Source organism: Tachyglossus aculeatus, chromosome 19 (assembly GCF_015852505.1).
Source record: "Tachyglossus aculeatus isolate mTacAcu1 chromosome 19, mTacAcu1.pri, whole genome shotgun sequence".
NCBI classification, from domain to species: Eukaryota; Metazoa; Chordata; class Mammalia; order Monotremata; family Tachyglossidae; genus Tachyglossus; species Tachyglossus aculeatus.
The window spans coordinates 4,685,222-4,711,933 of record NC_052084.1 but is presented as its reverse complement, the minus strand read 5'-3'; the positions used below and the strand labels follow the sequence as shown (position 1 = coordinate 4,711,933).

Here is a 26,712-nt window from a genome sequence, read left to right as displayed (position 1 = left end):
TAACTCTGGTAGAACACAAATAGAAGGGAGAAGTGAGGGGCTAAGTTTCCCCCATCCCATGATAGTTTTGAAACACTCTGATGCTTGTTAATCTCCATGTCAAGAGAGTTCTAGTTCACTTCATCCAATTTCTTTCCCAGTGGATCTGCCACTTGCCTTTTAGGTTCCCCTTTCCTCTTCCCAATTCCTTACCTCTGGAGAACTTCAGAAACTTATGGGGAGGAAAGTGGGCAGAGAATGGGGGGGAGGGGGTGGGAATAACTGAAAATTCTGATCCTGTTTGCAGTTTTCTCGTGCCCCTGGCTCCAATTAGTAAAGAGTCTGGTCATCCCTCACATTCCTTAAGTTGTATATATAATATGTCCAATGAATTATACATGACATATAGCTGATACTCTATGGAAAACTGGAGCAATGACTCTTAAACAGGAAACAGTAAGTCTTGGGTATCCCCAAAGTTAACTAGAAATAGACATAATACTGCAACTGCTGGCTGGGTTTCCCATGCATCAAATAGTAAGCAGTTTTGTCCATCAGTCTTAGCTCCTGACGGGAAGCCTGGACATTTCAATATACTCTTTGAATGTGGAAGGAAAAGTTATGAGTACTGTATTCATAAGGAAGGGTTTCTGTATGTTTGTAAGAAAATTATTCAGGTGATATGAGACAGACTAAAAGATACTTTGTTTACTGGAATTTGGGGAGAGCCGATCAGAATATTAAGTCTCAGGGCCAGCGTCTGATCTGCTCAGTGCTGGAAAAACAAATCAAATGAAAAGAGTCTACTAACTCCACTGATGAACTGCATTCTGTGGAAGAGTTTCCTGAGGGTCTCGTAATAATAATAATAATCATGGTATCTAAGTGCTTACTATGTGCCAGTCATTGCATTTTCCTCATCGTAGTGTAATTGCTTTTGATATATGAACAATCAACTAATAAGCCCAATCAACCTCACTGTCATAAAGTATCGTCGTGGCCTACTGGAAAGAGTGAGGAACTTAAAGCCTGGAGAAAAGTTCTAATGCCTGCTGTGTGAGACCATGGGCAAGTCATAACTTCTCTGTGACTCAGTTTCCTCATCTCTAACCTGGTTCAACTTCCCTCTTCTGTCACTGTGAGCCCAGGCTAGGACAGGGACTGTATCATATTAACTTGTATCTTTCTAAGGGCCTTGCACTGTTCTTGGCACACAGTAAGCACTTACTGCATACTCTCAGTATTATTATCATAATTGATGGGGGTGAAGGGAAAAAGGCGGGGAGTAGGGGAAGGCTGGACTGAGGAGAGTCTTGATGGCAGATTTCACATCAATAGCTGAATAAATCAGTGACCTTCCAAATATATGAATATACAAATAAATGAAAATTCTGCTAGCATACAACCCTGTTAATAGTGTTATCTTAGAATATGAAAGGCAAGTTTATACTGTATATAAAAAGTTATTAACACATTTTAAATAGCTGGTTCCTAGACAATATCTTTACAGCATTTTAGTCCACATCTTTTTCCTTCAATAATTCAGCTGCCTATTTTTTATTCATGTAAATAGGTCCAAGGAGGAAAGGTCAGAGGAAATGGAATCTAGATTGGACAAGACAAAGCCAAGAGATGACAACTTCCTTCAAATAACTGAAGGATTTTGGTGGGTAAATGCGATAATCAATTGTTCTCCATGTCCACCACGGACCAGCTAAGAGAAAAATCAGTGGAGAGAAACCAAGGGCCAAGAGGCAGGGCCTGAGGCTCAGAAATCGACTGTGTCACAAAGCTTGCCAATAGGAGATGATATGCTACTCTTTGCAGCTAAAGGTGATTTTGAGCCCTACCACTGAATGTTATACCTTTAGTACCAATAGATGACCTAAGTCTTATCCCTTCCAAAACCCAAAGGATACCATCATTTCCATGGTGGCAGGCTCTGACTAGCTGAGGATTAAGGCCGCATTCAAACTCCACTCTGCTGACTGTTCATCCGAGACAAACCTCAGCTTGGTTTAATTTCTTTGCCATTGTTTGGGAGCCCTGAAGGACATCTCTCGTACCACATCTGAAATTCTGTGTCATGGGGGAAGTGACTGGGTTTCCTTTGGGTAGGTCATTATCCTTATCATAATAAGGAGCAAGGACTGGCATATTAACAATCATCAAAAACACTGAGAGAAAAAAGGTGCAACAGTAACCTCAAATCTTCTGACAGGCAATGAAACAATTCTTCCTTTTTCTGTTAGATTTTCAACCCTGAAAGCATACTAGCAGCACTTAAACAAGAAAGAGTAAGAGCAAGACTACATGCAGTCAGCCCTAAAGACTCTTTCCACATAATTAAACATCATATGAGTCTTTTCAATTCATGTTGAGTAGGTGAGTTTCCTGTCATCATTCGTGAGGACAGTCTATTCATCATGGAAAATATTCCAGGACTGAAAACCCATGGCTCCTTGCTGGGACCCATCACATCCATTTGTTGGAGGGTCAGAATTTTTACTTTTTATCATTTCCCCACCAGGAGGATCCTAGTGATGACTGATAGGATCCCTCTATTCTCTTTCCTTATTTTTCAATATCCTTAATGCAAAACCTTCCCTTATTTACACTACTGTTTGACATTCAGAAATTTACTGCAACCTTCTTCAAACTGCCACTCTAAGTCCCAGAAAACACAAACAGATGTCTACACTTCAGAGTTACCAATCAGGGTCCAATAATTTTTTTTTTACTTCAGGTGTTGCTTCTTGGCATTACTTGTGAAGTCCCACAAGGTCCTTCTTGCCGAGGCACATTTTATTGTTATATTGTACTCTCGCATGCATTTAGTACAGTGCTCTGCACACAGTAAGCACTCAATAAATACAATTGAATGAATGAACAACACTAGTTATGGCTTTCCAGAATTAATGATCCCAAATGTTTTCCATCTCTTATTTTTTTTTTTTTACTTGCCACAATCTTCCATGCTTTGTGACTTTAACCTATAATCTTTTCCATTCCTGATCTCAACATGTAGCAGCAAGGGGACTACTTTAATTTGCTTTCCAGTGGCTTTGTCTTTCCTGCTCAGTGGGCTAAATTATATAGCCAGACATTCATCATATGTACGTTCTCTCTGACTCTCCGTCTTCATTTACCCTCTGCGTATGTGCATGCGCTCTGTCTTTCCCTCTCTCTCTCTCTCTCTCTCTCCCTCCCCCCCACCCCTCCTCACTTATGATTTAGGCTAAGTTGACAACATGAGAAAAATTCAAAGAACTGTAAGGGGCAAATACTTTGTTTTGCATTTAGGGAACCTAAAATGCAACTACTTCTGCTCTCAGGTACTGCCATGTGCCAGAGTGACAATGCTACACAACACTTATTTTTATAACGTATAGAAATTCAAGAAGTTGCTCCTATATTTTAATAAATCTAAAGGGGGAAAAGGTGTTGAATTCTTAAAAACGAAGGTCAGGAACTTAAGAAAAAACAGCATTCTTTTCCCCTCAATTGTTCAAAAATGAGTTAGGTGATATATCAATCAATGGTATTTACTGAGCACTTATGTGCAGAGCACTATTCTAAGCGCTTAAGAGAGTACAGTAAAAAAGAATTAGCATACACATTCCCTGCCCTTAACGAGTTTACAGTCTTGGGGGGGAGACGCATATGAGAATTAAACTTCTGAACAAGGACAGTGCAGAATCTCACCTCATTTTACCATCCATTTTGCCTGGAAAATGAACAAATAATTGCAATGAAGGATCCATTTGGAAACACAAGTCATTGGAGAAGTCCCTCAATGGACAATGATCTCTAAGATCATCTGGGGAGATGGAGTATCCACCTAAATCCTGGAGCCTGAATTCCGGCACTCTAATCCTAGGCACCTCCCATTGAAAAACAAAGTTAAGAAGCGGTTCTTACCTGGCGAAGAAAGAGGCAGCCACTGAGGTGCCAGTGGACACTTCGCTGGTAACGCAGGCACTCGGGGAGCCGGGGAAGCTATATAAGGAGGGTTTGTCTGCATTGTAGCGGTTCAGTGCTGCTTCAGAGAGTCCCTCTCGGCCGGTCTCGCTCATCAGCTGGGAGATCTAACAAAAAGAGAGGCAAGGCTCATTAACTACAACACACTGTCTTCCCCTCCTGACCATCATCTCTTTGGGTGGGGAGGAAAGTGGAGGTGGGAGTGGGAGGGAGAAGCTGAATTTACACTCTCCACATGTGTTCAGTTATGGGAATGAGCCTATGGCATCTAGACTGCCATTTTACAGCACTTTAGCTGAGGACTCACTTCATTTTCATTAAAAGTAATAGAATAAAATTACCCCCTGACACTGAAAGTTTCAATTAGATCTGTGGTCCTCTTTCCATTTGGAGAAGTAAGTGTACATCATTACCAGTACACAATTTCAGCCCAGCATGGGCTGCTTTGACATTGGCAGATGCTTATTTATGGCAGAGAACAGCCCCAAATGCTGGTGAGTATGGGACTGGACCAAAGTTGTCCTTTGATTAAGAGGAGAGGTGAACCCGGTGATGAGGAACAGGAGGCATTTAACTAAATACTGGTTACTGCTTTGGGAAATAAGAAAAGTTGCTGTTAGTAAGGAAACCAATAAGAAGAGATTAAGCCTTTCTACTCCAATTTCCTTTGGAAATAGCCCCCAAAAGCCTCCAAAAAGCAAATGTACTCCATTAGTTCTTGGGGCTCCTGAAGCCATTTTCAACCAACCTGGCTGTCGGTGGTATTCTCGGATCATTTCAGTAACACTGGCCTTCTTTTGCCCTACTAAGATAACTGCATTGCCCTCTGTAAGTAGTTTTTAAAAGAAGTGACTGGAAGTGGTTTGCCTAACTCTGTACACAATCTCTTTGAATACATTTAAGATTCCCCATTTCCAGTCAGAGGGGAAAATGCTACCAGGAGGATACCATTCCCCATCAATGGGAATGTTCAGTGGAAAACTAAAGATCGCACTGATACACGCCAACTACTTTGGAAATCTTTATCCACAGATAAAGAAAAAAACTCTATGCTCAATGGAAAAACTCAGTCCAATTAAAGTTTCAGCCCCAGTCGAGGCTCTCAAGTATCCAGAGGAAAATCAGACTATGTCTCTAATTGCTTAGACAACATGAATGAAATTAAGAAAAGATTAGAAACAGACTCCCCTCTTTAATTAAGAAGACCAGAAGTCCAGAAAGGAATCCTGTCTAAGCTTCTAACTTGAAAATATTTGTCCTTTTCATTACTAGCAGAAGGGCCCCTAACTCTGAGCCCCATTCATTTGAAACCTGTCTCTGCTTAAATTCCTTCTTGTACATTGTGATTCTCAGCACTCAAAATCAATACTGCCAACGAATACATTCGTTCACCTTCATTAAAACCGGACTAAAGAAATCCCAGCAGGGAGAGAGCTAGTCGATAAGCAGGGGTACAGGGAAAGGCCTTGGTGGAATAAGCGGATAGTCTCTTCAGGAGTTGAAACTTTCCTTGCATAAGGAAGGCATCTTGCTGGATTAAGATAGTGACTATTCAGCCCTTGGGTTCTACTTGCTCATTTTTCAAGTTCAGTCACCCTGGCTCCAAAAAAAAAGCACAGTGGTTTGAGAAGAAGCCTTGAGCCAACCAAAAGAGGCAAAGAAGGGGAGTAAAAATGGCCAGATGATGAGGAGATGGGTGTGAAGCGTGACACTGTTCAGAACCAGGACTTCAAATAAGAACGTTCTTAAAGGACCTGAAATTAGACTGACATCGTTTGAGAGAACATAAGAGAAAAGCTGAAATTTTTAGCCCCAGAAATGAATACTGAAATTACAAACACACCCCTTTATTCTTACAAGATTTCTGCCGGGTTTCCTATATCATATGGGAAACAAAAACAAATATTTCTTGCTGAGGTGAAGGCTGCTGAACTATGACTAGAGAACAAAGTGGACATCTCTCAGTATTAGTTATGGCATTTACTGAGCACCCTTTGAGAACAAAGCACTCTATTAAGTGCTTAGGACAATACATCAGACACAAGAGAGACATTCTACACCCAAACAGGGTCTTATACTGTATGGGAGATAAAAACAGAAATATTTACAAATAGAATTAATGAGAATAAATAATTTGAATGTACAGTTGAATATGTATTTATTCACAGATGTTGAGGGAGGGTATGAATAATTAGATAAGTGTTAAAGGCAGCTGCTGGGTTGATACCAGTTAGGATGTGAGGAATTAATTGGGGAAGGCTGGTGGGAGAAGGTGGGAGTTTAGGAGGGCCATATTCAGGCAGATTTGGATGGGGGTTGGGGGAATTATTCCAGACTGGGGGGGGGATCAGCATGAGTGAGAGGAAGGAGTTGGGAGAAAAGAAAGTGACTATTGGTATCTAGTGAGATGTGTGTTCTAGTGAAAACAGCACAAAATTGTGAGTCTGGAAACCTGGGTTCCCATCCAGTTCTCTGCTCCACCCCTGGCCTACCATGAGGCTTCAGGCAAGTCTAAGCCTCTTTAAGTCTCAGCTTCTTCATCTATAAAATGGGGATGTGATATTGCTCTCACTACACTGAGAATTCTGTACGGGTCAGGGTCTGTGTCTGAGTTACCTACTTGATATTACAATTTTCCAGAAACCCTGAACAAATTTGCCATGTATTTATCACAAGCAATGAAATAAATCCTTGAAATTCATCAATAAAGCATTATTTAACCATAAGTTTTGAAGGTTTATCCAATATAGTCAAGCAAATAAATCTTCCTCTTCAAATTAACTCACCGGGTTTGCCTTAGTAGGGTAGCTTAAAAGTGTGTGTTTGTGTGTGCACATATTTACATGGAGATAACTTCCTCAAAGTATAGGGCTGAGCTTGGGGGTGCTCTCTTTTGTGGCCCTCATCTCCAAGTCCACTGCCAAAGCTGTCGACAACTGTGCCAGTCAGTTTTAATAAGCAGATCTTTGTTTCCCAGGAATAGGGCAGAATCTGCCAATTTACTTCCTTGGACTTCTAAAGACAGAGGTTTTAGGGCCCAGTCACCCTTGGATAAAAGGCACAAATCTTTTCAATTTCATCAAATACTGGGAGATTTGAAAGCTCAGCTGAAGTCTAAAAATGCGACATCGTATTTGGCTCAAAAAACATCACACCAAAGATCTCATCAGAGCATATAATTATAGGATTTCTCTTGGTTCAGCCAGACTGATCTTAAGTTTTTCATGGACCTGTGTTGGCTATTCCAGATAACTCGAGGATTCAGGCCCACTCCCTCTCTCACAGAGAGCAAATAATACTCCTTTTTCAATCTCCAAAAGGACAGGTTCAAGCTGACCTCTCGGGGGACGTATTGATGTCTTTTATAAGATTTCTCCACAAACTTCAAACTTGCTTCCTCTCAGCCTCCTGGGGAGCCTGAGAGGCTTAAAGAGAGGCAGCAACATATTTCTCCAAAACGTGAAAAGAGGTTCAGGAAACTCAGTTGGGAGTGCAAAGACCCTGAAGAAAATGGGCCATGACTACTTAAGACAACTTCAACTCCTGCAGGTTCATCAGAACAACTCTGGAACATGAAGCACAACGTGGAAGACCAGCAGCCTGCTGGCAGACTACAGCAAGTGCCAAACTCATCAGAGAAGCAAAGGACCATTTATTTTTTCATAAAAACTGAGTTCCGACAGTTTCAATTGAGAGTTGTCAACAAGCTGCTATTCCTCCTAGGGTCTAGAGCCACCTCTTTAGCTCACCTGAGATATGGGGACTACTAAACTGTTTAGTGCTCTAATTTTATATGTGGATTTACACTGGTCTAAAATATGCTACTCGCTGAAGTTTTAGAATTCCTGGGAAAACACTTACATCCAGGTGTCACATCACTGCTAGTCTTGTTTTCTAGGCTCCTCCCTCAAGAGGATGGGTTGTCCCTAGAGCCAAGTAGTTTCCTGTGCTTTTTTCTGAATCTTTCCCACAGAGAGTCTTTAAGCAAGGCTGCTTTAACTATTATCATTTACATTTCCCACTGCCATCACCTGAAAGCATGCAGTCGAAGCTCGCTGAAAAAACTCAGATTCAACTTCTTTATGCCACCAGATTTCCAATGTGAGGTTATTTTATTCAGTTCTGTTGAATTTTTTTTTTAATTTCTTCTTCTCAGTTTGGGTGGACATATTGCACTTCTCTTCAGATCTTTCAAACACCAGTGGTTAATTCTCACTGGCAGTGCTAAATTACATATTGCACTAAAACAGAATTGGCAGGAGTGAGAGAAGGCATGTGTGTGTGCCTGACAGTATACTTGTTGGCATGTTTTCATGTTTGACATATATAGAAATGGGAATATATAGCTGCATTTTTCTTTATTATGTAAGCAGAGTCCAGGTTTGGAGGTTTGTATATACATCCAGAGACTGGAACAGGGCTCTGCTTCTGCAATGGTCTAAATAAATAGTGCCACCTTTAATTAGTCCCTTTGCTAGCCAGCAAGTCCCAACAAAAATGATTGACTCTTTCTTTAGTGGCTGCCACATCCCAAACTGCAATCTGTAAATCATTAACCTTTCACTTTTTCCCATGGATGGGAATCGTTCTATGAGCTACCAGAGTGTGTTAGCACCTGGGCTCAGCTTAAATGACACTGTTGACCCAGAAGGCTACCTCTCGCTGACACTGCTAAGAACACAGAGAAGGCCAAAACACTGTTCATTTTAGTTACAGACACACCTAAAGGCTTCAAATCTACCTCAAATCTTGATTTAAAATATGTTGACAAAGGCAGAAGGAAATAGGAGACTGCAGAAGAAAGGTAGATTTGAGAATCACCTATGTAGAGATGGTATCAATCAATCAATGGTATTTACTGAGCACTTACTTTATGCACAGCACTGTACTGAGTTCTTGGGAGAGTATGATAGAGTTGGTAGATATGAACCTTGACTTGACCTCACGGAGCAAACTAATCTAGTTTCAGCTGAAAATTTGATAGGTGGGCTTCCCATTTGCTTTTCTGAGTCTTTAACAGAAATGCTGGGCAGAACTAGTCTTTGGATTTAGTTCAGTGGGGCCCTATCTTCCATTTATGCACATGAATGCTATAGTTTAAAATTAGTCCACTGTTTAGGTGGTGATGCCTGCATGTTCTACGCTTATTGGACATGGCACATGCCTAAAACAACAGCTTAACCAAGAGAAAAGAAATCTCACAAGGACACCAAAAAAAGGGCATCTTTCACTTTAGTGATCATCTGCATACACTATCGTTGCTCTGACCTAGGTATTTTTTAAATAACTAATGCATGTTAGACTCACTTCCATTCCTAGTGTTTCCTGACCCAAAGGGTTTTTGCAACTTTGCTCATCCCTTTATTAATTTCAACATCATCCTACCTGTCTTCTTTTTGTGCAGAAACCAGACACATCTAGGAATAAACTGATTTGTTTCAAAGTGGGGTTTTCTGCATGCATTACGAATCCTTCCCCAGCAGTGTTTGAAATGGGGGAAAAAGCTGACCCAAGCAAGAGATGTTTGGTTTGAAAATTTTAGCCAACTTTGCAGTATCCTGAGTATTATTTTTCCTCTCTGGACCTGATGAGAAATCCAATGAAATTATCAACTATAAAGCTGCACTTCTTTTCCACTTTGTCTAAAACATTCAGTCAAAAGCTGATTTGATATATTTTTGTCCCCAGGGGCCACCATTTCATCTGAATAATGATAATAATGGCATTTATTAAGCGCTTACTATGTGCAAAGCACTGTTCTAAGCGCTGATAGTTTAACGGAGGGCTGATCAGCTACTGTATTGGACTTGTTACATTTCTAACAGCTGAACTCAGGGGCCTGGGAGTAGGACAATTACTCTCCACTGCTTCAAAGCCTTATGGAAGGCATGAGAAGCAGCGTGCCTCAGTGGAAAGAGCACGGGCTTTGGAGTCAGAGGTCATGGGTTCAAATTCATTCATTCAATCAATCGTATTTATTGAGCATTTACTGTGTGCAGAGCACTGTATTAAGCGCTTGGGAAGTACAAGTTGGTAACATATAGAGATAATCCCTACTCAGTAATGGGCTCACAGTCTAGAAGGGGGAGACAGACAACAAAACAACACATATTAACAAAATAAAATAAATAGAACAGTAAATATGTACAAGTAAAATAGAGTAATAAATCTGTACAAACATATATGCAGGTGCTGTGGGGAGGGGAAGGAGGTAGGGCGGGGGAGGGGGAGGTGGGGGAGAGGAAGGAGGGGGCTCAGTCTGGGAAGGCCTCCTGGAGGAGGTGAGCTCTCAGTAGGGCTTTGAAGTTCAAATCCCAACTCTGCCAATTGTCAGCTTTGTGACTCTGGGCAAGTCACTTCTCTGTGTCTCAGTTCCCTCATCTGTAAAATGGGGATTAAGACTGTGAGCCCCGCCGTGGGACAACCTAATCACCTTGTAACCACCCCAGCACTTAGAACAGTGCTTTGCACATAGTAAGCACTTAATAAATGCCATTATTATTATTATTATGTCTCCTCCAAGAGGCTTTCCCTAAGCCCTCCTTGCCTCTTCTACCACTCCCCTCTGTGTCGCCATGACTTGCTCCCTGTATTCATGCCCCCTCCCAACCTCAGAGCACTTATGTACATATCCATAATTTATGTATATTAATGTCTGTCTCCCTCCTCTAGACTGTAAGCTCACTGTGGGTAGGGAATGTGTCTGTTTGTCATATTGTACTCTCCCAAGAGCTTAGTACAGTGCATGCAATAAATACAACTGAATTACATCCAGCGCTTAGAACAGTGCTTTGCACATAGTAAGCGCTAAACAAATGCCAACATTATTATTATATACCATATAGCTGGACATACACCAGCTTCAGAATATATTCTAATCCTGCAGGTCATCATCTAAGACTACTTCTGGGGGGCTCAGGTGAGACTGGACGTTGGGACCACCCTACAGCCACCCACTCCTTAGGGGGTAGAGACAAACCAGGTCTTTCACTCGGGGTCCCTGGGTGTAGGAAGTATTCTGGGTTGAGCAGAGGCCACACCCCAAGGACGCTGGCACTACGAGCAGTACCCTCAGGTCTTTTCTAGCTGGGATCATTCAGAACCTGAGTCTATGGGTTGGACCAGAACTGTGCCGGTCTTAGACATAATAATTAATGTGTACCAACCCTCTAATCAACTCACTGCAAGTTAGTCTAGGCCTCAGGGGCCCCAAAATCTGGCAAGTTCTGGCCTTGAGTGTCAAAGCATACCAGGGGAAATTTTGTCCCACATTTTTGTGGCTCTTGCTGTATGAGTTTGATGATGAATCATGGAATCTGAACGTACACGCTCACTTTTTGTTTAGGGTTTTATGCTCCACTTTGAAGATTACCTAGGCCCTTAGTTTCATTACCTCTGCCCTCACAAGCTCTTCCTTTGGCCCTCTTAACTACTAAGCCAACTCCTCCAGTAACATATGGGCAAGGCAAGGGAACACTGGAGAGGCACAAATTAGGTGATTTTCCCACTTAATAACAGGGGTATTTGTTTAGCGCTTACTATGTTACAAGCACTGTACTAAGCGCTAGGATAGATACAAGGTAATCAGGTCCTACATGGGGCTCCCGGTCTAAGTAGGAGGGAGAATAGATACTGAATCCCCACTTTGTGAATGAGGGAACTGACACAGAGAAGTTAAGAAGTTAAGCCCAGGTAACACAGCAGATAAGTGGCCAAGCCACAGTTAGAACTCAGGTCCTCTGCCACCTAAATCTGTGCTCTTCCCACTGGCCCAAGATTCGGCTTCTTACCTTCCCTTTATCCATCTTACTGCTGCCGGCACCAAGTCACATGATATGGGCAGGGTTCCCAGTTTGAGGTCGCCCCCCCGCCCCCCCTGGGCAAGGCCTGCAACCCGCATCCACCACCCCAGCAGTACTGGTCCAAGGGCCTGTGCAGCCATCCTCATCTGAAGCAGATAACATTCTTTCCCCCCTCCAGCACAGTTCCCATTGGCCACGATGGGCTTCTCTTGTCCTAGGGCTTGATGTTTGATTACCCTTATTATCTGGGCTTGCCAGAGCTATAAATTTTATTAGAGGCCATAAAATTATCCATCCACAGCATTTGACTCAGTGACCTTTGCAGCAGTGAATTCCACAGGCTGACTATAATCAGGGCCAAGAAGGGTTTCCTTCCCTTCCCATATCAGCTTTACCTGGCAAGTGCCTTGCCCTTGAGTGATGGGGAGCCTGATCAGGTTTCAATAGTCATTACAAAAGGAAGCAATTTTTGAGTCTCCAGGAGATTAAACTCTTGATCGGGTTACCAACAAGTTTCGTAATCTTGAGCCCTGGAGATCTTGGAAAAAAAAGAATAGGCACTCCTTTTTTTTCTGGATAGTCAATCAGTGATCTTTACTGAGCGCTTACTATGTGTGGAGCACTGCACTAGACGCTTGAGAGTTGAGGCGTTCACCAACTACAGGCAAAGGATAAACCAAGTAATCTTGAGGTTCCTTCCATCTCCATGCTTCTGTCACTCTTCCCAATGTCCAATCTCAGAGCATCTCACACACCTGCTAAGGGTTGGCTTTTAGAGGGGAACCTGGGACAGAAGGGAGAACTTCTCTGGAATTAGAGAAGCAGCATGGTCTAGTGGATAGAGTATGGGCCCGGGGTGGGGGTCAGAAGGACTTGAGTCCTAATCCCAGCTCCTCCACTTGTCTGTTCTGTGACCTTGGGCAAATTGCTCAACTTCTCTGTACCTCAACTACCGCATCTATAAAATGATGATTAAAACTGTGAGCCCCATGTGGAACAGGGACTGTGTCCAAACACTATTTGCTTGTATTAATCCCAGCGCTTGGTACAGTGCCTGACATAGTAAGCACTTAACAGTTACCATTATTATTATTAAAAGGGTTGCTCTGTCCTCCTTGTTTGTTGGTCTTCCACTTTGGCTATATGGTTATCCTACCATGGTCCATTCTCCTCCCGTGTTCCACCCAGCAAAGCTGTGTTGAGGTGAACATAGCTTCAGTGTTAGCAGACTGACCTGGATCCAAGACTTTGGTCCTTGTGATCCTGTCTTGTTATTTGATGCTGAATATAGACCCTATGTGATCCTGTTGAGGCTGCTCAAGGAGTCCAACATGGTTTGCCTATATTGTACTCTCCCAAGCACTTAGTATAGTGCGCTGCATACAGTAAGAGCTCAATAAATACCATTGATTTATTCACTCCAGGTCTCAGCCAAAGAGAAGGTTGGACAGTACTACAGAACTGGAAGCAACAACTTCTCTGTCTGCTCCTCAAAGGCAGTGATTGGGTCTTTTACTTTGCATTAAATTTTCTCAAGCACTTAGTGCAGTCCTTGGTAAATAGTATGTGCTCGATAAATACTGATGATGATGATAGAGCATTTTTCAAACATAAAACTGCTAATAAAATCAAGACCTTTAAAAGGTTCAAATCAAAAACCTGAACAATCTTCAGAAATCTGTGTATGTTTCCTCCTGCTCAGAGTTCAAGCAATAAAACTGATGATTCAGGCTTTCCTCATGTCACAGCATTGGATTTTAACAGAGTTCCCCCATGGCTGGTCACACTTAACCTTTAGGCTACATAAACAGGAATGCCTACCATTCCAAAGAAGCAATACTCACCTGGTATATTTCACATTACAAGATTTCAGGGGCAAGGCTGGCATTATTAACAAAATAAAATAAAAATTACTCACATCAGATTGGTAGAGGTACACTCTCTAAACTCCCTTATGATTCTCTAAACGTATCCACTTCACTCAATAGAGACCCTTATTAAGAACGGTAATAATAATAATAATTGTGATATTTGTTAAGTGCTTACTATGAGTCAAGATTGTATTAAGTGGTGGGGTAGATACAAGATAATCAGGTCCCACATGGGGCTCAAGGGAGAACAGGATTGAATCCACATTTTTCAGATGACAGAACTGAGGCATGGAGAAGTTAAGTGACTTTCCCGAGGTCACAGAGCAGATATGTGGTGGAGCCAGGATTAGAACTCAGGTCCTCTGGCTCCTAGGCCTGTGCTCTTTCCACTAGGTCATGCTGCCTCTCCTTAATAAAACACCATTACTAAAATGTAAAATGTAAACTTAGTGGAAGCTTTATGGGAACTTGGATTTTCAGACATCATAGGATCTGACTTCTCCACTTGCAAAGTTGAATTCCCCAGCCGAATACGGTGAGAGTTACCATTTCTCAATTGCTATGTAATTTTTTTCCATTTTTAAAAACTTTATCAAAATGGCCATCCCTTAAGCAGCTCATAGCAGGGGATCGCATACTCTCGCTATGACTTCTCTAAATAAATATTCCACTTTCCCAGGAATTTTGTTTCTTTCAACATTCCACTGGCTGTCCTAAGGTTTCAAAGACACAATGAAGCAAAACCTCGACAATATGGCCCAGCTGTAGAAAGCTGGGAAGTGGCAACAGAGGCCAGGACAACCTGTTCCACAGCAGTCTACAAATGGGGTTAATGTTTTACATCAAAGACTCTGAGATCTTGACACAAAGAAGGAGGGCATTAAACAGCATCCAGCACTGAGGGTACCAAATGCAACAGTGCACAAAAGCCTCGTTCACTCGGCGTGGGCCTTACCAGTGACAAACTCTGCCAAAATTTGAAACCAATTGCTCAGATTTCTAGCTCACTGTGGGCAGGGAATGTGTCTGTTACACTGTTGGGTTGTACTCTCCCAAGTGCTTAGTACGGTGCACTGCACACAGTAAGTGCTCAATAGATACAACTGATTAATTCTCTCCTCTTATCCCCTTCCAATTCCCCTTTCTGTTCCATTTATTCAGTTTCATTTCCCAAATTTAAAATCCACTTCCCAATTGTTAAAGAGACCTTCCTGTAAAAATGTGAATCAGTTGACCTAATTATCACTAGCATCACTTGGTTTTCTATTAAATTTTAGCTAATAAACTTGGCATTCTCTTGATGTGGAAGGGACACTAACTGACATTGCTTTATCTGGAACGCAATTGTTCTTCCCATTATTCACTCTATCCGCTGTTTGGTTTCCAACTTTTTATTTCCTTAATTTAGAGTCAAATGCCAGAAATCGATCTCCCTCGCACTCGAAAGACAGATCATCTAAATCTTGATAAAAAAGTTCTGAACTGGATTAACAATAACACAGAAATCTAGGTATCTCATCTGAAAATAAATTTTGGCCCAATTTCTCAAAAATGCTTCCACCTTTCCTTAATTTTGCCACTCCCTGCTCCAGCCAGCCTGACAGAGTTCTGACTGCTCATTTCTCCAGGACCCTTACTTGCTCTCTTCAAAGCCTACCAAGACCATACTCAAACAGGACAAAAATACAAACTGCCCACGCCCACAGATCCAGATGCAAAATCCAACTGGCCAGGTTGGAAAAGAATGTAGGCTGAAGGCGAGTAGGAAATTAGGCTAAAATGGAAAATACAAAACTTGTAGAATTTCCCGAACATTTAAAGACAACTTCTGCCAAGTACCTGCAGAAACAGAGCAGAAGGCAGGAGTGGCATAAAAGTTTGGGAAATTGGCTAAAGACAATTTTCAGACAGTTTGGTTTTTTTTAACCTTTCTGAAATGTAGGCAGGCGGCATATAGTCAAAGAGAATTAAGCAACAAAATTGAATGACTGGGAAATAAAAATCTTATGAAAATATGAACTTGGAAGACTGAGGCTGGAAAAGAGAATGTTATGGGAGTAACTGTGTCACTGTGCAAGGATAAGTAGAGATATGAGTTACCCAACTCCTCCATCTCCACTTAGGTCAGAGAAAAGTATAGAGATTTAACATAGCTAGTCCTGGGAGAAATTCCTAGAGCAAGAACTGTTGGATTCCATAGTGGGTTAAAGCAGACAGGAGAACACAGTTCCCTGGAAACACTTTAAAAAAAAAGGTTAAAAACAGAGGAATCGGACAAAAAAAATCCCAGTTATGCCTCCCAGTATTTTCAAAAATAGTGTATAAACTCCTTTGCCACAGTCTCAAAATCCCATTTCTTTCAGAAAGTCTGCCTGGCTGAGTGCCTATGAGGCCCAGATATCACCAGATTATAAAATTATACATTGTATCCCTGATGCTACAATTTACATCACTTGTATACACCATAGTCAGCCTTTTAGTCTTAATTGATTTCCATCTGTGCCTAACGGGTCACCTCTGTTACATTTAAAAAGCAGGTATTAATTCTAATTCCTTAAATCACAACCAGGGCACCATTTTAGAATGCAGGTTCCTACAGGGAAAGGGTCAAGTCCATTCAACTCTGTTTTCAGGGTGCTCTCCAGAAATCCTCCGCCTCCTTTAGATCTAGCTGGGGAGCTGTTGCTGAATTCAAGGGTCATATGGAAAAGGCAGCCAGAAAAATAAAACAGTCTAGTTCAAGGAACTCTGTTCTATTTATGCTTTAATTCAATCCCAGTATCAGAGATGCCTCACAATAAGCCACTTGAAGGTCTTTTTCTGTAACCATCCCATGATGAATTCCAGGCCGGGGAAGTTCCTTGCAAAAAAAGGCCTGCCTTTCTTCTGCTGTCTTTTAAACAGGGTCAGTATCCCGTGATTTCCTCTTCTAAATACCACAGTTACTGAACAATAACAGAAATAATGAACGGCCCCAATCTTACCCCAACCCAGCACCAACTTTTTCTGATGGTTGTACTCTATTCAAGTTATTTCTTCAAACTCTGGCATTTAAGTGCACACTATGTGCTAAGTGCTTCTCCCTGTCTTTCACACCCTAAGAAATACAATGCTGCTGTTTGCATTACTGCTTATCTATTCAGAAGGGAAGTAATGACAAGAAACTCTGCTAAACTGAATTGGTCCTTCGTTTGCCATTATCATAAAAATTTTATTTAGAAACTAATAAAAACATACTTTACTTGCACATTTACATGGGTTACACATGCAATAATCCCAGCAAGTTGTGTCCATAAATCCAGTTACAGACACTTAAGAATAAATATTTTATCTTTTTCCATCTCCACTTCTTGGTAGGAAGGTAGTGTAAATGGGCCAGGAGAGGAGCTGTTTGAAAACCCCTTCGGGAGACCAGAAGTTTCTAGAAGGACAGGTTCTGGAGTTTGTAGTTAATTTTTACATTTTTCAACTGAATGATAAGAAGCTTCTGTCAGATCTCTGCTCCTGAGTTGATGGAAATCTCTTTGCAGAGCTTTAAAAATAAATCACTTTAAAAATGAATTCTGGATTTTGCTGGGAGTTCTTGAAGCCAACAAAAAGATACAATTAATTGACCAACTGAGAACATGGGAAAGATATACAAAAGGTTTAATTGAAAGCCCCTGAATGAAATCCAAATCCAGTGACAAACAGGGACATCATTGAGATGAAGACTTCACATTGGCCCTTCATGGTCAATCATCCCCAAATCACGGTCATTAGCTTCATGTTTTCTAACCTCCTGGAAACTTCCGAAGAATGCCAGGAAATTGGGAGATGAGGTTGTTATGGAAAAAAAAAAAAAGACATTTTAAGGCATTTTCATCAGATTGTGAGCCACCTGTTCCTTGGGTGTATCTTCTAAAATAAAGAAATTAAACTTTTTTCTTTTTGACAAACTGGTTTTGAAGGACTTATTGATCTCTTGATGAGGGTCAAGGTGAATTAGGTAAAGGGCAAAGTGACATGGGAAAGAAAAGGCAAATTTAGAAATAAGGTGATCTGAATGGAATGCCCTAAATATGCTTCTGGTAAAATCCAGGACGGAAGTGGGTGTTTACCACTTACATCCCACTCCTAAACATTTGTTCCTCTCAAACAGAACAACTGTCATTGTTAACTAGAAATCTGAAAACCAGAGCTTCAAAGATGTCCAATTCCTAAACTGCAGCAACAGTCCTATGGATTTCCAGGTTTGGATTTTTCCCCAGGGAAGGCACGTGGGACAGAATAGAATCGTTAGTTCTATTTCTGTAAGAGTCAATGGTAGTGTTAGGTAGGTAAGCAATGGTTTCCCAATCGAACCTCGAAGTTCCTCGAAGGCAGAAATCATATCTAGTAATTCTACAGCACAGTAGTTCCCAAGCGTTCAATGAAGTGCTCCGAATCATCATCATCATCAATAGTATTTACTGCACCCTTACCGTTTGCAGAGCATTGTACTAAGCACTTGGGAGAGTACAATACAAAGTTGGTAGACATGTTCCCTGCACACAGTAAACTCTCAGGAAATGCCCCTGATTTCCTAAATGATAAATTCGAGAGATGTCAGTGTGGCCTAGTGGATAGAGCATGGGCCTAGGAGTCAGATGGATCTGGGTTCTAATCATAGCTCTGCCACATGTCTGCTGTGTGACCTTAGGCAAGTCACTTAACTTCTCTGTGCCTCAGTTACCTCATCTGTAAAATATGGATAAGACTGTGAGTCTCATAAGGGACAGGGTCTGCATCCAACCTGATTAGCTTGTACCTAATCCATTGCTTAGTACAGTGCCTGGCACACAGTAAGCACTTAAATATCTCAACACCGGCTTTGTTATCCAAGTCTGCATGCAAACCTCTGCTCTCAGGCCACACCACTGGCCGATTTCAAACGCATATCTCTCATTTCTACCACCTCTATTGTACTGTCTCCAAAGGGCTTGGTCCAGTGCTCTGCACACAGCAGGCACTCAAATACCACTGATTCAATGGTTTACCTCGCCTCCAAATTCTTTCATGGGAATCCTATAGGGCATTCTTGTCCCAAACCAGGTGTTGTTCTCCGCCTACTCTCCGTTCAGGGGAACTGATGAACTCTCCTGTCAATATTTAAAGCCCTCAAGAGATAATCAGTGGTGTGGTTAAAACCTGGCTGCTAACATTGCTGTTGGCATTTAGGATTATTGAGAGTAAAGACACCTGGAAAAACCTGACTGGGTCACACCGGAATGAAAGGTAACAAAAAGGTATTTTGAAGGCATTTTTATTGCTCCTTCCCCAAATCCGAATTACCTTGAGAGAGTCAAACTCCTAATTAAGCACCTGAGCCAATGAAAAATAATTACCTAACCCTTAGGTTTAGCTTGCACACCTGATGAGGATTTCCTATGTGACTGCTAAGAAAAGAGTATTTTTAAACTGTTGACACTTTGAATTTTGTTACCACTTTGCAACCCCAAAGGGGGACTGCTACAAGTTCTTTCTGAACTTAGAGTCTTCTAGATGCCCCGTGGATTGACACCACAGTCATCCTCATATTCTGTGTAATATCTGTAATATTTCTTTAAGCAAAATAATTGAGTGGGATGAAAAAATTTCTTCCTTTCTGATTGAGCATAATGTCCACTCTAATTTCCTACTCCTAGTAACTGCAAGAAGACTTATAGTAGTTTTTCCATTAAGACTCTGAAGAATGTAGCTTTTCCATTAAAGAAAATATCTCTAACCACACAGAAATTATAACGAAATCAGATCATCATAACTAAATCACCTAAAGCAAGTCAGAGCATTTTCTCCAAGGAGATGTTTGCTTACCTGAAATAGATCTGTCTCTGTGACTATGTTTCCCTGATTTCTTTCCTTTAGATCCCATAACTTTGATATATTCCAGGAATAACTTGGAATCTCCATGAAAGAGAGCTATGCTTTTTTGCGAGGTGGAAAAGCCCACCCTTTCCCCATAATCTTTTTCAAAAACAATTCCAGTGCTTAGATGAATAGAAAACAGGGGTGAAAGAGAAGTTTGAAAAACACAAGAGTTAATTAGATTCACAAAGGTAGTATGTACTTATGCTTGCCACCACTGATTATTTCAATCCATTAAATGAACTGTCAACTTCTGAGAAGAAACTGTTCTTACCTATTAAATGTGGCACATGGAGACTTGCTTTATAAACTTAAGGAAGCAAATGCAATCAGGATGAAAGCTTGTTGTGGGCAGGGAATGTGTTGGTTTATTGTTATATTGTACTCTCCCAAGTGGAGGCTTGAGTTTACTGTGTGGAAAGCCGCAATGGTAAACCACTTCCATATTTTTACAAAGAAAGCTCTATGGATCCACTATCAGAACAATTGCAGATGGAGAGTGGGGCGTTCTGGGAGAGATGTGTCCATGGTTTCGCCATGAGTTGGAAACAACTCGACAGCATAAGACAAGACTCTCCAAAGCGCTTAGTACAGTGCTTTGCACACAGTAAGCAAACTGAATGAATGAAATGAAATATTTGCCTCTTTTGGTCAGCAGCACAATCATTTTCCTTGCACTTAAAAAAATATCTTGAAACTGTTTTAACAATGTCCAGTTTCTATGATTAAAATTTTCAGAAATCATCCTTGCATCAAATGTAAATAAATATATTTTCAAGTGACCCAGGCTTTTCTCCAGGGAATAAATTTCCATGTCCAAGTGTATCTACAACTACCCTTTTCAAGAGCCAATGACACAGGCGGGGGATGTAAACTGCTCCGTAATCCTGATGCAAGCCTGACCTTAACTTGTCGAAGAAAAAACACATCAGAAAGACTCGAAAAACTCATAGTACCGGGTAGGACTTCAACAGCCCCACCTGGCTCAACCTCTACATCCTTGTAGATCAAGGCCTAAAGTACCTGGAGAGATGATTATCAATTCTTGTCTTGAAATCTCTGGGAGGGAACTCTTCCCTAAGTCAAACCTGAGGTGAGAGGTTTTGGGAAAGTTGCAAGTGGGTCTTGAGGGGCAGGGAAGATACGATGGAAAAGAGCAGATGAAAATAAAGGAAAGAAAGACGAAACTGAACCAGAGATGAAGACAAAGAGAAAAAGTAACAGAGAGAGGGGAGAGAGACAGAGAGATTCTGTGAAAAGTAGAACAGACTTTAGTCAAAACAATCGATGGTACTGATTGAGCGCTTACTGTGAGCAGACTGTACAGTGTAGTCCTCTAGACTCTAAGCTCATCCTCTAGACTGTAAGCTCATTGTGGGCAAGTAAAATCTACCAACTCTGTTACACTGTACTCTCCCAAATGCTTAGTATGGTGCTCTGTACAGAGGCACTAAAACACAATTGATTGACTGCAGATCACTGTACTGAGCGTTTCGGAGAGTACAATACAACAGAGTTGGTAAAGGCAATCCCCACTCTTTCGTTTGAAAGGGAGGCTACACCAAAAGTGAAAAAGAAATACTTCTTTACACAAAGGATGGGAAGCCCATGAAATTTGTTGCAAGAATTTATAAGGAAAGAAAATATTGGCAGGTTCAAGGGGTCGGGATGAGGGTGGTTAACTAAATTCACGGACAAATGGTCAGTATGGGATACTAGAGGGAATGTTGGGGATGTTTAAAGGATAATTTATGGAGGCTAGATAGAATTCCTTTAAACATTAGGGGGATGTCAAGGAGGGCAGTCTTTGGCCACTATCAGAGGTGAAATACTGAGCTAGACATAAGAAGTGCATTTCATATATTCTTATGAGAGAGTTTCCAGACTTCTGGGTCTTTCCAGGAAACAACTCTTGGGAGTTTCTTATATGGGGCAATTTTTCAGTTTCTCTTTTCCTTTGAATGAACACTGTAGTAATGAGTACTCTCGGATCTACTAAATTAAAGCAGCAAAGATGTTGGCTGGTTATCAAAAACTCCACATAAGGTGTAGGAGTTCCTTAAAATTCAGCATACCTGGCTCCAAGGACAGGTTGAAAACTCTCCCTGGAAAACTTGGGGAATGATGGCAGATGGAGGATGGGAAAGGAATGTGGAGAGTCCCTACCAAATTTTCTCCAAGTATCTCAAGGCTGGTGCTCTGGCCACCTCTCCCATTATTCACTGCCCTCCCCTATCCTCTTAGAAACTTCTCCACTTTCCTCCAGCTGTCCTCCACTGCGGCAATCTTCCCTCACTCCTGGGGCCATAAACTGGTCTTGTCCAATACAATGTTTTTGTTTTATTCAAACAAACCTCCCATTGGCTAGTCTTGAAGGCTAATCAGCCTCCTCTCCGACCTCCGATCCTCCTGTCTTGCCCCACTTTAATCCATATTTCACGCCGCTGCCCGGATCGTCTTTGTGCAGAAACGCTCTGGGCATGTTTCTCCCCTCCTAAAAAATCTCCAGTAGCTACCAATCAACCTACGCATCAGGCAAAAACTCCTCACCCTCAGCTTCAAGGTTCTCCATCACCTCACCCCTCCTACATCACCTCCCTTCTCTCCTTCTCCAGCCCAGCCCGCATCCTCCGCTCCTTTGCCACTAATCTCCTCACTGTGCCTCATTCTCGCCTGTCCCGCCGTCAACCCCCGGCCCACGTCCTCCCCCTGGCCTGGAATGCCCTCCCTCCACACATCCGCCAAGCTAGCTCTCTTCCTCCCTTCAAAGCCCTACTGAGAGCTCACCTCCTCCAGAAAGCCTTCCCAGACTAAGCCCCCTCCTTCCTCTCCCCCTCCCCCTGCCTTACCTCCTTCCCATCCCCACAGCACCTGTATATATGTATATATGTTTGTACATATTTATTACTCTATTTATTTTACTTGTACATACTTATTCTATTTATTTTATTAATATGTTTTGTTTTGTTGTCTGTCTCCCCGTTCTAGACTGTGAGCCCGCTGTTGGGTAGGGATCATCTCTATATGTTGCCAACTTGTACTTCCCAAGCGCTTAGTACAGTGCTCTGCACACAGTAAGCGCTCAGTAAATACAATTGAATGAATGAATGAAGCTGCTTCTGCTGCTGGAAGAGCTATTTTCTGCACTGGATTGCGAGGAGGCTAATGCGTGGATGGTGCTAACAGCTTGTGGGAGACCCTCCAAGCTTCACCCACAAGCATGTGTAAATCAGAATAGTTAAGAAAAGGCAAATCTGCTGTTCACAGAGAGAGACTGTTACCTGTAGCCACTGGAGAAGCTGTAGTACTCATGTACACATCACACATCTGGTAATCTGGTCAACCAGCCAGAGATTCCAGAGGGCACTACATCCCTGTACAGTGAAGTGAGACTCTAGTCCACTCTGGACATTAGGACACCCTCACCTTCCACCCTGATTTAGGACATTCTGTACTCTCCCCATCTTCAAAGCCCTCTTGAAAAATTCACCTCTTCAAGGAGGCATTCCCAAACTAATCTCCACTTTACCATGTATTGTCCCTTCGAAGCCAACCTTAAAAACTTTAGCTCTCATCCGTGTTCCTGACATATTCATTTACACTTATAATAATAATAATAATAATGTTGGTACTTGTTAAATGCTTACTATGTGCCAAGCACTGTTCTAAGCACTGGGGGGATGCAAGGTGATCAGGTTGTCCCACGTGGGGCTCACAGTCTTCCTTCATCCCCATTTTACAGATGAGGGAACTGAGGCCTAGAGAAGTGAAGTGACTTGCCCAAGGTCACACAGCTGACAAGTGGCAAAGCCGGGATTAGAACCCATGACCTCTGACTTTTTAATCGACTTATTTATAATTTCCCAATATTTTGCTCTCAACAGTGTAGCCTTTTCTTAATGGTATATGTTAAACATTCACTATGTGCCGGGCACTGTACTAAACACTGGGGTAGATACAAGATAATCAAGTTAGACACAGTCCATGTCCCACATGGGGCTCACAGTTTTAATCCCATTTTACAGATGAGGTAACAGGCACAGAGAAGTCAAGTGACTTGTCCAAGGTCACACAGCAGACAAGTGGTGGATCGATATTAGAATCCAGGTCCTTCTGATTCCCTGGCCTTTGCTATATCCACTAGGCCAAGCTGCTTCTATCTAGTGTTTTTCAATCTCTCCTGTTAGACTGTAAACCCCTTGTGGGTACAGACTATTTCTTGTTTGGTAACCTCCAAAAGTACCCAGGACAGTGCTCTGACCTTAATCAGGAACTTAATAAATACGGTGGATTTAAGGCTATTATTTGGAAGTTCAGTTGAAATTGACTCTGTTTTGCGACCTGCAAGCTTTGCAAGTATCACTGAAGAATGAGCAAAGAGGAGCCCAGAGGTTTTCAGGGAGTTGGCTGTGCTAGATTCCTCATAGAATGGGTAGCCACCTCTCCATCGTACAGTCTTTGCCCATTACCTATCTGGATTCATCTGTTCAAAATGTCAAATTTCTGAGTGTGCTTTGAATTGACCATTATTGCCAATGAGCTTTCTCTTTCATCTGTGTTTTGGATGCTAGAAAGTGCTATTTTTAGACATGGGATTCTTTAACTTAGATGCACTAAAAAAACTGAGAACAAGCAGCAGGTTTCGAAGGGCACAAGTACAACTAGAAAGGGAAACTGCATGGCTCAGAATGCTAAAAACGGATTCAGGAGATGTAGGTTCTAGTTTCAGGTAGGTGGTGTCTTACTGAATAACTGAACATGAATCAAACCCCGTAAAACACTTTACAAATACAGTATAGAGCAATAGAGAAATACAGTAACATTCACGGTCTCTAAAATGAAAACTGATCAATAAGACCAGCACATTTTCCAATGTTAATTGAAGCTCTCAGCATACCACCCATCTGCCAGGAAAAGGTCAGATGCATGGTCAGCTTGAAACAGGAACCCACAGTTTTTCCATTAATTGTACTGGCTCAGATATACATATAATTTCAGGAGGAAAAAAAATATAAGTAGCCACTGGAGGTAATTAAATGTCTAAATTCTACCCAGTTCTTCTCACATCAAACAAAAATGCCTAACCATTGGCCCCTAAGCTCTCCATTAGCTACTCTCTTACTTATCCACTTTCCGCATTTCAGAATTCAACCTTTCCACACACAAAGCAAAATTCTTACCATCATACTCACAATTCTCAGCCCCACTGCTCACACCTTTCCTACTTCATGGAATATCTTCCTCTCTCTCCTTTGCTAAACCAGATTCCTCCTTTCCCTTAACTTGCCTAAAAATTACCTCCTCCAAGGGGAATTCCAAATTCCTCACCCTCCAAGTCACTCCAGCCTTCATGGCGAGGCAGGCAGGGGCTGGACCTGTTCTTTTATTGTTTTGTATATCTCCCAAGTACTTAGTAGAGTGCTTCATATGCAATAGAAATCCAAAAATACTGATGATGAGGATAACCATAAAAATACTGGCATATGAAATGTATTTTTTAACCTTCCAGCTAATTCTGGGCAAGGATCACATCTACCAACTCTTCCATACTGTAATAATAATGGTATTTGTTAAGCACTTACTATGCACGAGGCACTGTACTAAGCCCTGGGGTGGATACAAGAAAATTGAATTGGACACAGTTCCTGCCTCAGGCTCATGGTCTCAATCCCCATTTTCCAGAAGAGCTAACTGAAGCCCAGAGAAGTGAAGTGACTTGTCCAAGGTCACACAGCAGACAAGAGGCAGAGCTGGGATTAGAACCCATAACCTGATGACTCCTAGTCCTGTGCTCTATCCACTAAACCATGCTGCTTCTCTCCCAAACACATAGAACAGAGCTCTGCACAAAGTAAGGGCTCAATAAATACAACTGATTGACTGACTGGTCAGAATGGGGATTTTGCTGCCTACTCCAGAGGAAGGAGAGGCAAAACAGCATATGCTCTAAATTGAAACGGTATTGAGACTTCCAAACTCCCCTAATTGCAATCCTTCAGTTTGCGCCAGACAACACACTTATCTGACTCCACTGGATGATGAGTTCACTTCACAGCTGAGTCATGAGACTTTCACACTTGTAGGATAAGCTCCCTTAGTTCTTTCCAGTCCTCACATCTCTGAACCACAATGGGTAAAGTAATTACTGTAGGGTCATATAACCATGAACAAAAATGCCATATGGGATCGAATCAAACCAGAGTAACTGTTTAAAAAAAAAGTCTAATTACAATGGAATTCCACTATCCCTCTTGATCATACTAAGAAACGGAGATTCAACTAGACTTCCAGTTCCAAAGGTTGGGTATAACTAGCCAATTATTATTATACGTAAATTAGGTGGTTACTTCATTGTAGTTGCCTTATGACCCACGATCTTGCTAATTATCACTGACCTGCAATAAATAGGCCAATCTGTGTCTTCCTAAAGAAAGGATGTGTAGAATCATGTGGGCTGAGAAAGTTTTGTTTGTTGGAAATGTTGGTAACAAATTCAACTTGGTTTAATAAATCCTGTCCAAAATCCCTTTATTACATCAAATGCAGTTTTTCTAATGATTTTATTTGTCCAATCAAAAGAGTTTCAAAGCAAAAATCTTTCACAAATAACTACAACAAAATCAAGCAGTATTCGGACAAACCTAGGGTGTAATGATCAGCAGATTAAAATGTTAAAGTCTTCAACTGGAAAGACTGAAATTCAGGGCACCACATAGATTTTGATTATCTACCAAGATCGGAAAATTACTTTCAGACCCAGAAATTCTCCAATAAATTTAGGCTTATCCCTGAGCAGGCAGAAAGATAAAGATGCAAATGCAATGAGGCTATGATACAGATGAAGGTGCAAAATTTGAAAGACGCCTTCCCTAACCTTGGACATGGTCATTCTTGATTTATTCTGATATTTCCTCCACTCTTTGTAAATATTCTTAAGTCTGGCTCCCTTGGACTGTAAACTCCTTGTGGGTAGGGATAATAATAATAATAATAATGGTATTTGTTAAGCGCTTACTATGTGCAAAACATTGTTCTAAGCGCTGGATCACATTCACTCTCTCACTCTCCTCTCTCTCTCTCTAACACACACACACTTTCATTTTGGCAGTGATTTTGCTTCCTTGGCCTGTAGAAATATTTTGCCTCTTCAGTTCACTAATATATTCAGTTAAAGTCTCACTAGATGGCAGCAT

At 41.6% G+C, this 26,712-nt stretch overlaps 1 protein-coding gene across 1 annotated transcript in view; it reads right to left on the bottom strand.

Moving 5' to 3' along the window:
- The window catches only part of KIF26B (kinesin family member 26B), a 277,322-nt gene that overhangs the window by 138,159 nt on the left and 112,451 nt on the right, over positions 1-26,712 (bottom strand). The window contains 1 exon segment of the mRNA XM_038761100.1: positions 3,901-4,067. Within this exon segment, the coding sequence (XP_038617028.1) occupies positions 3,901-4,067 (167 nt within the window).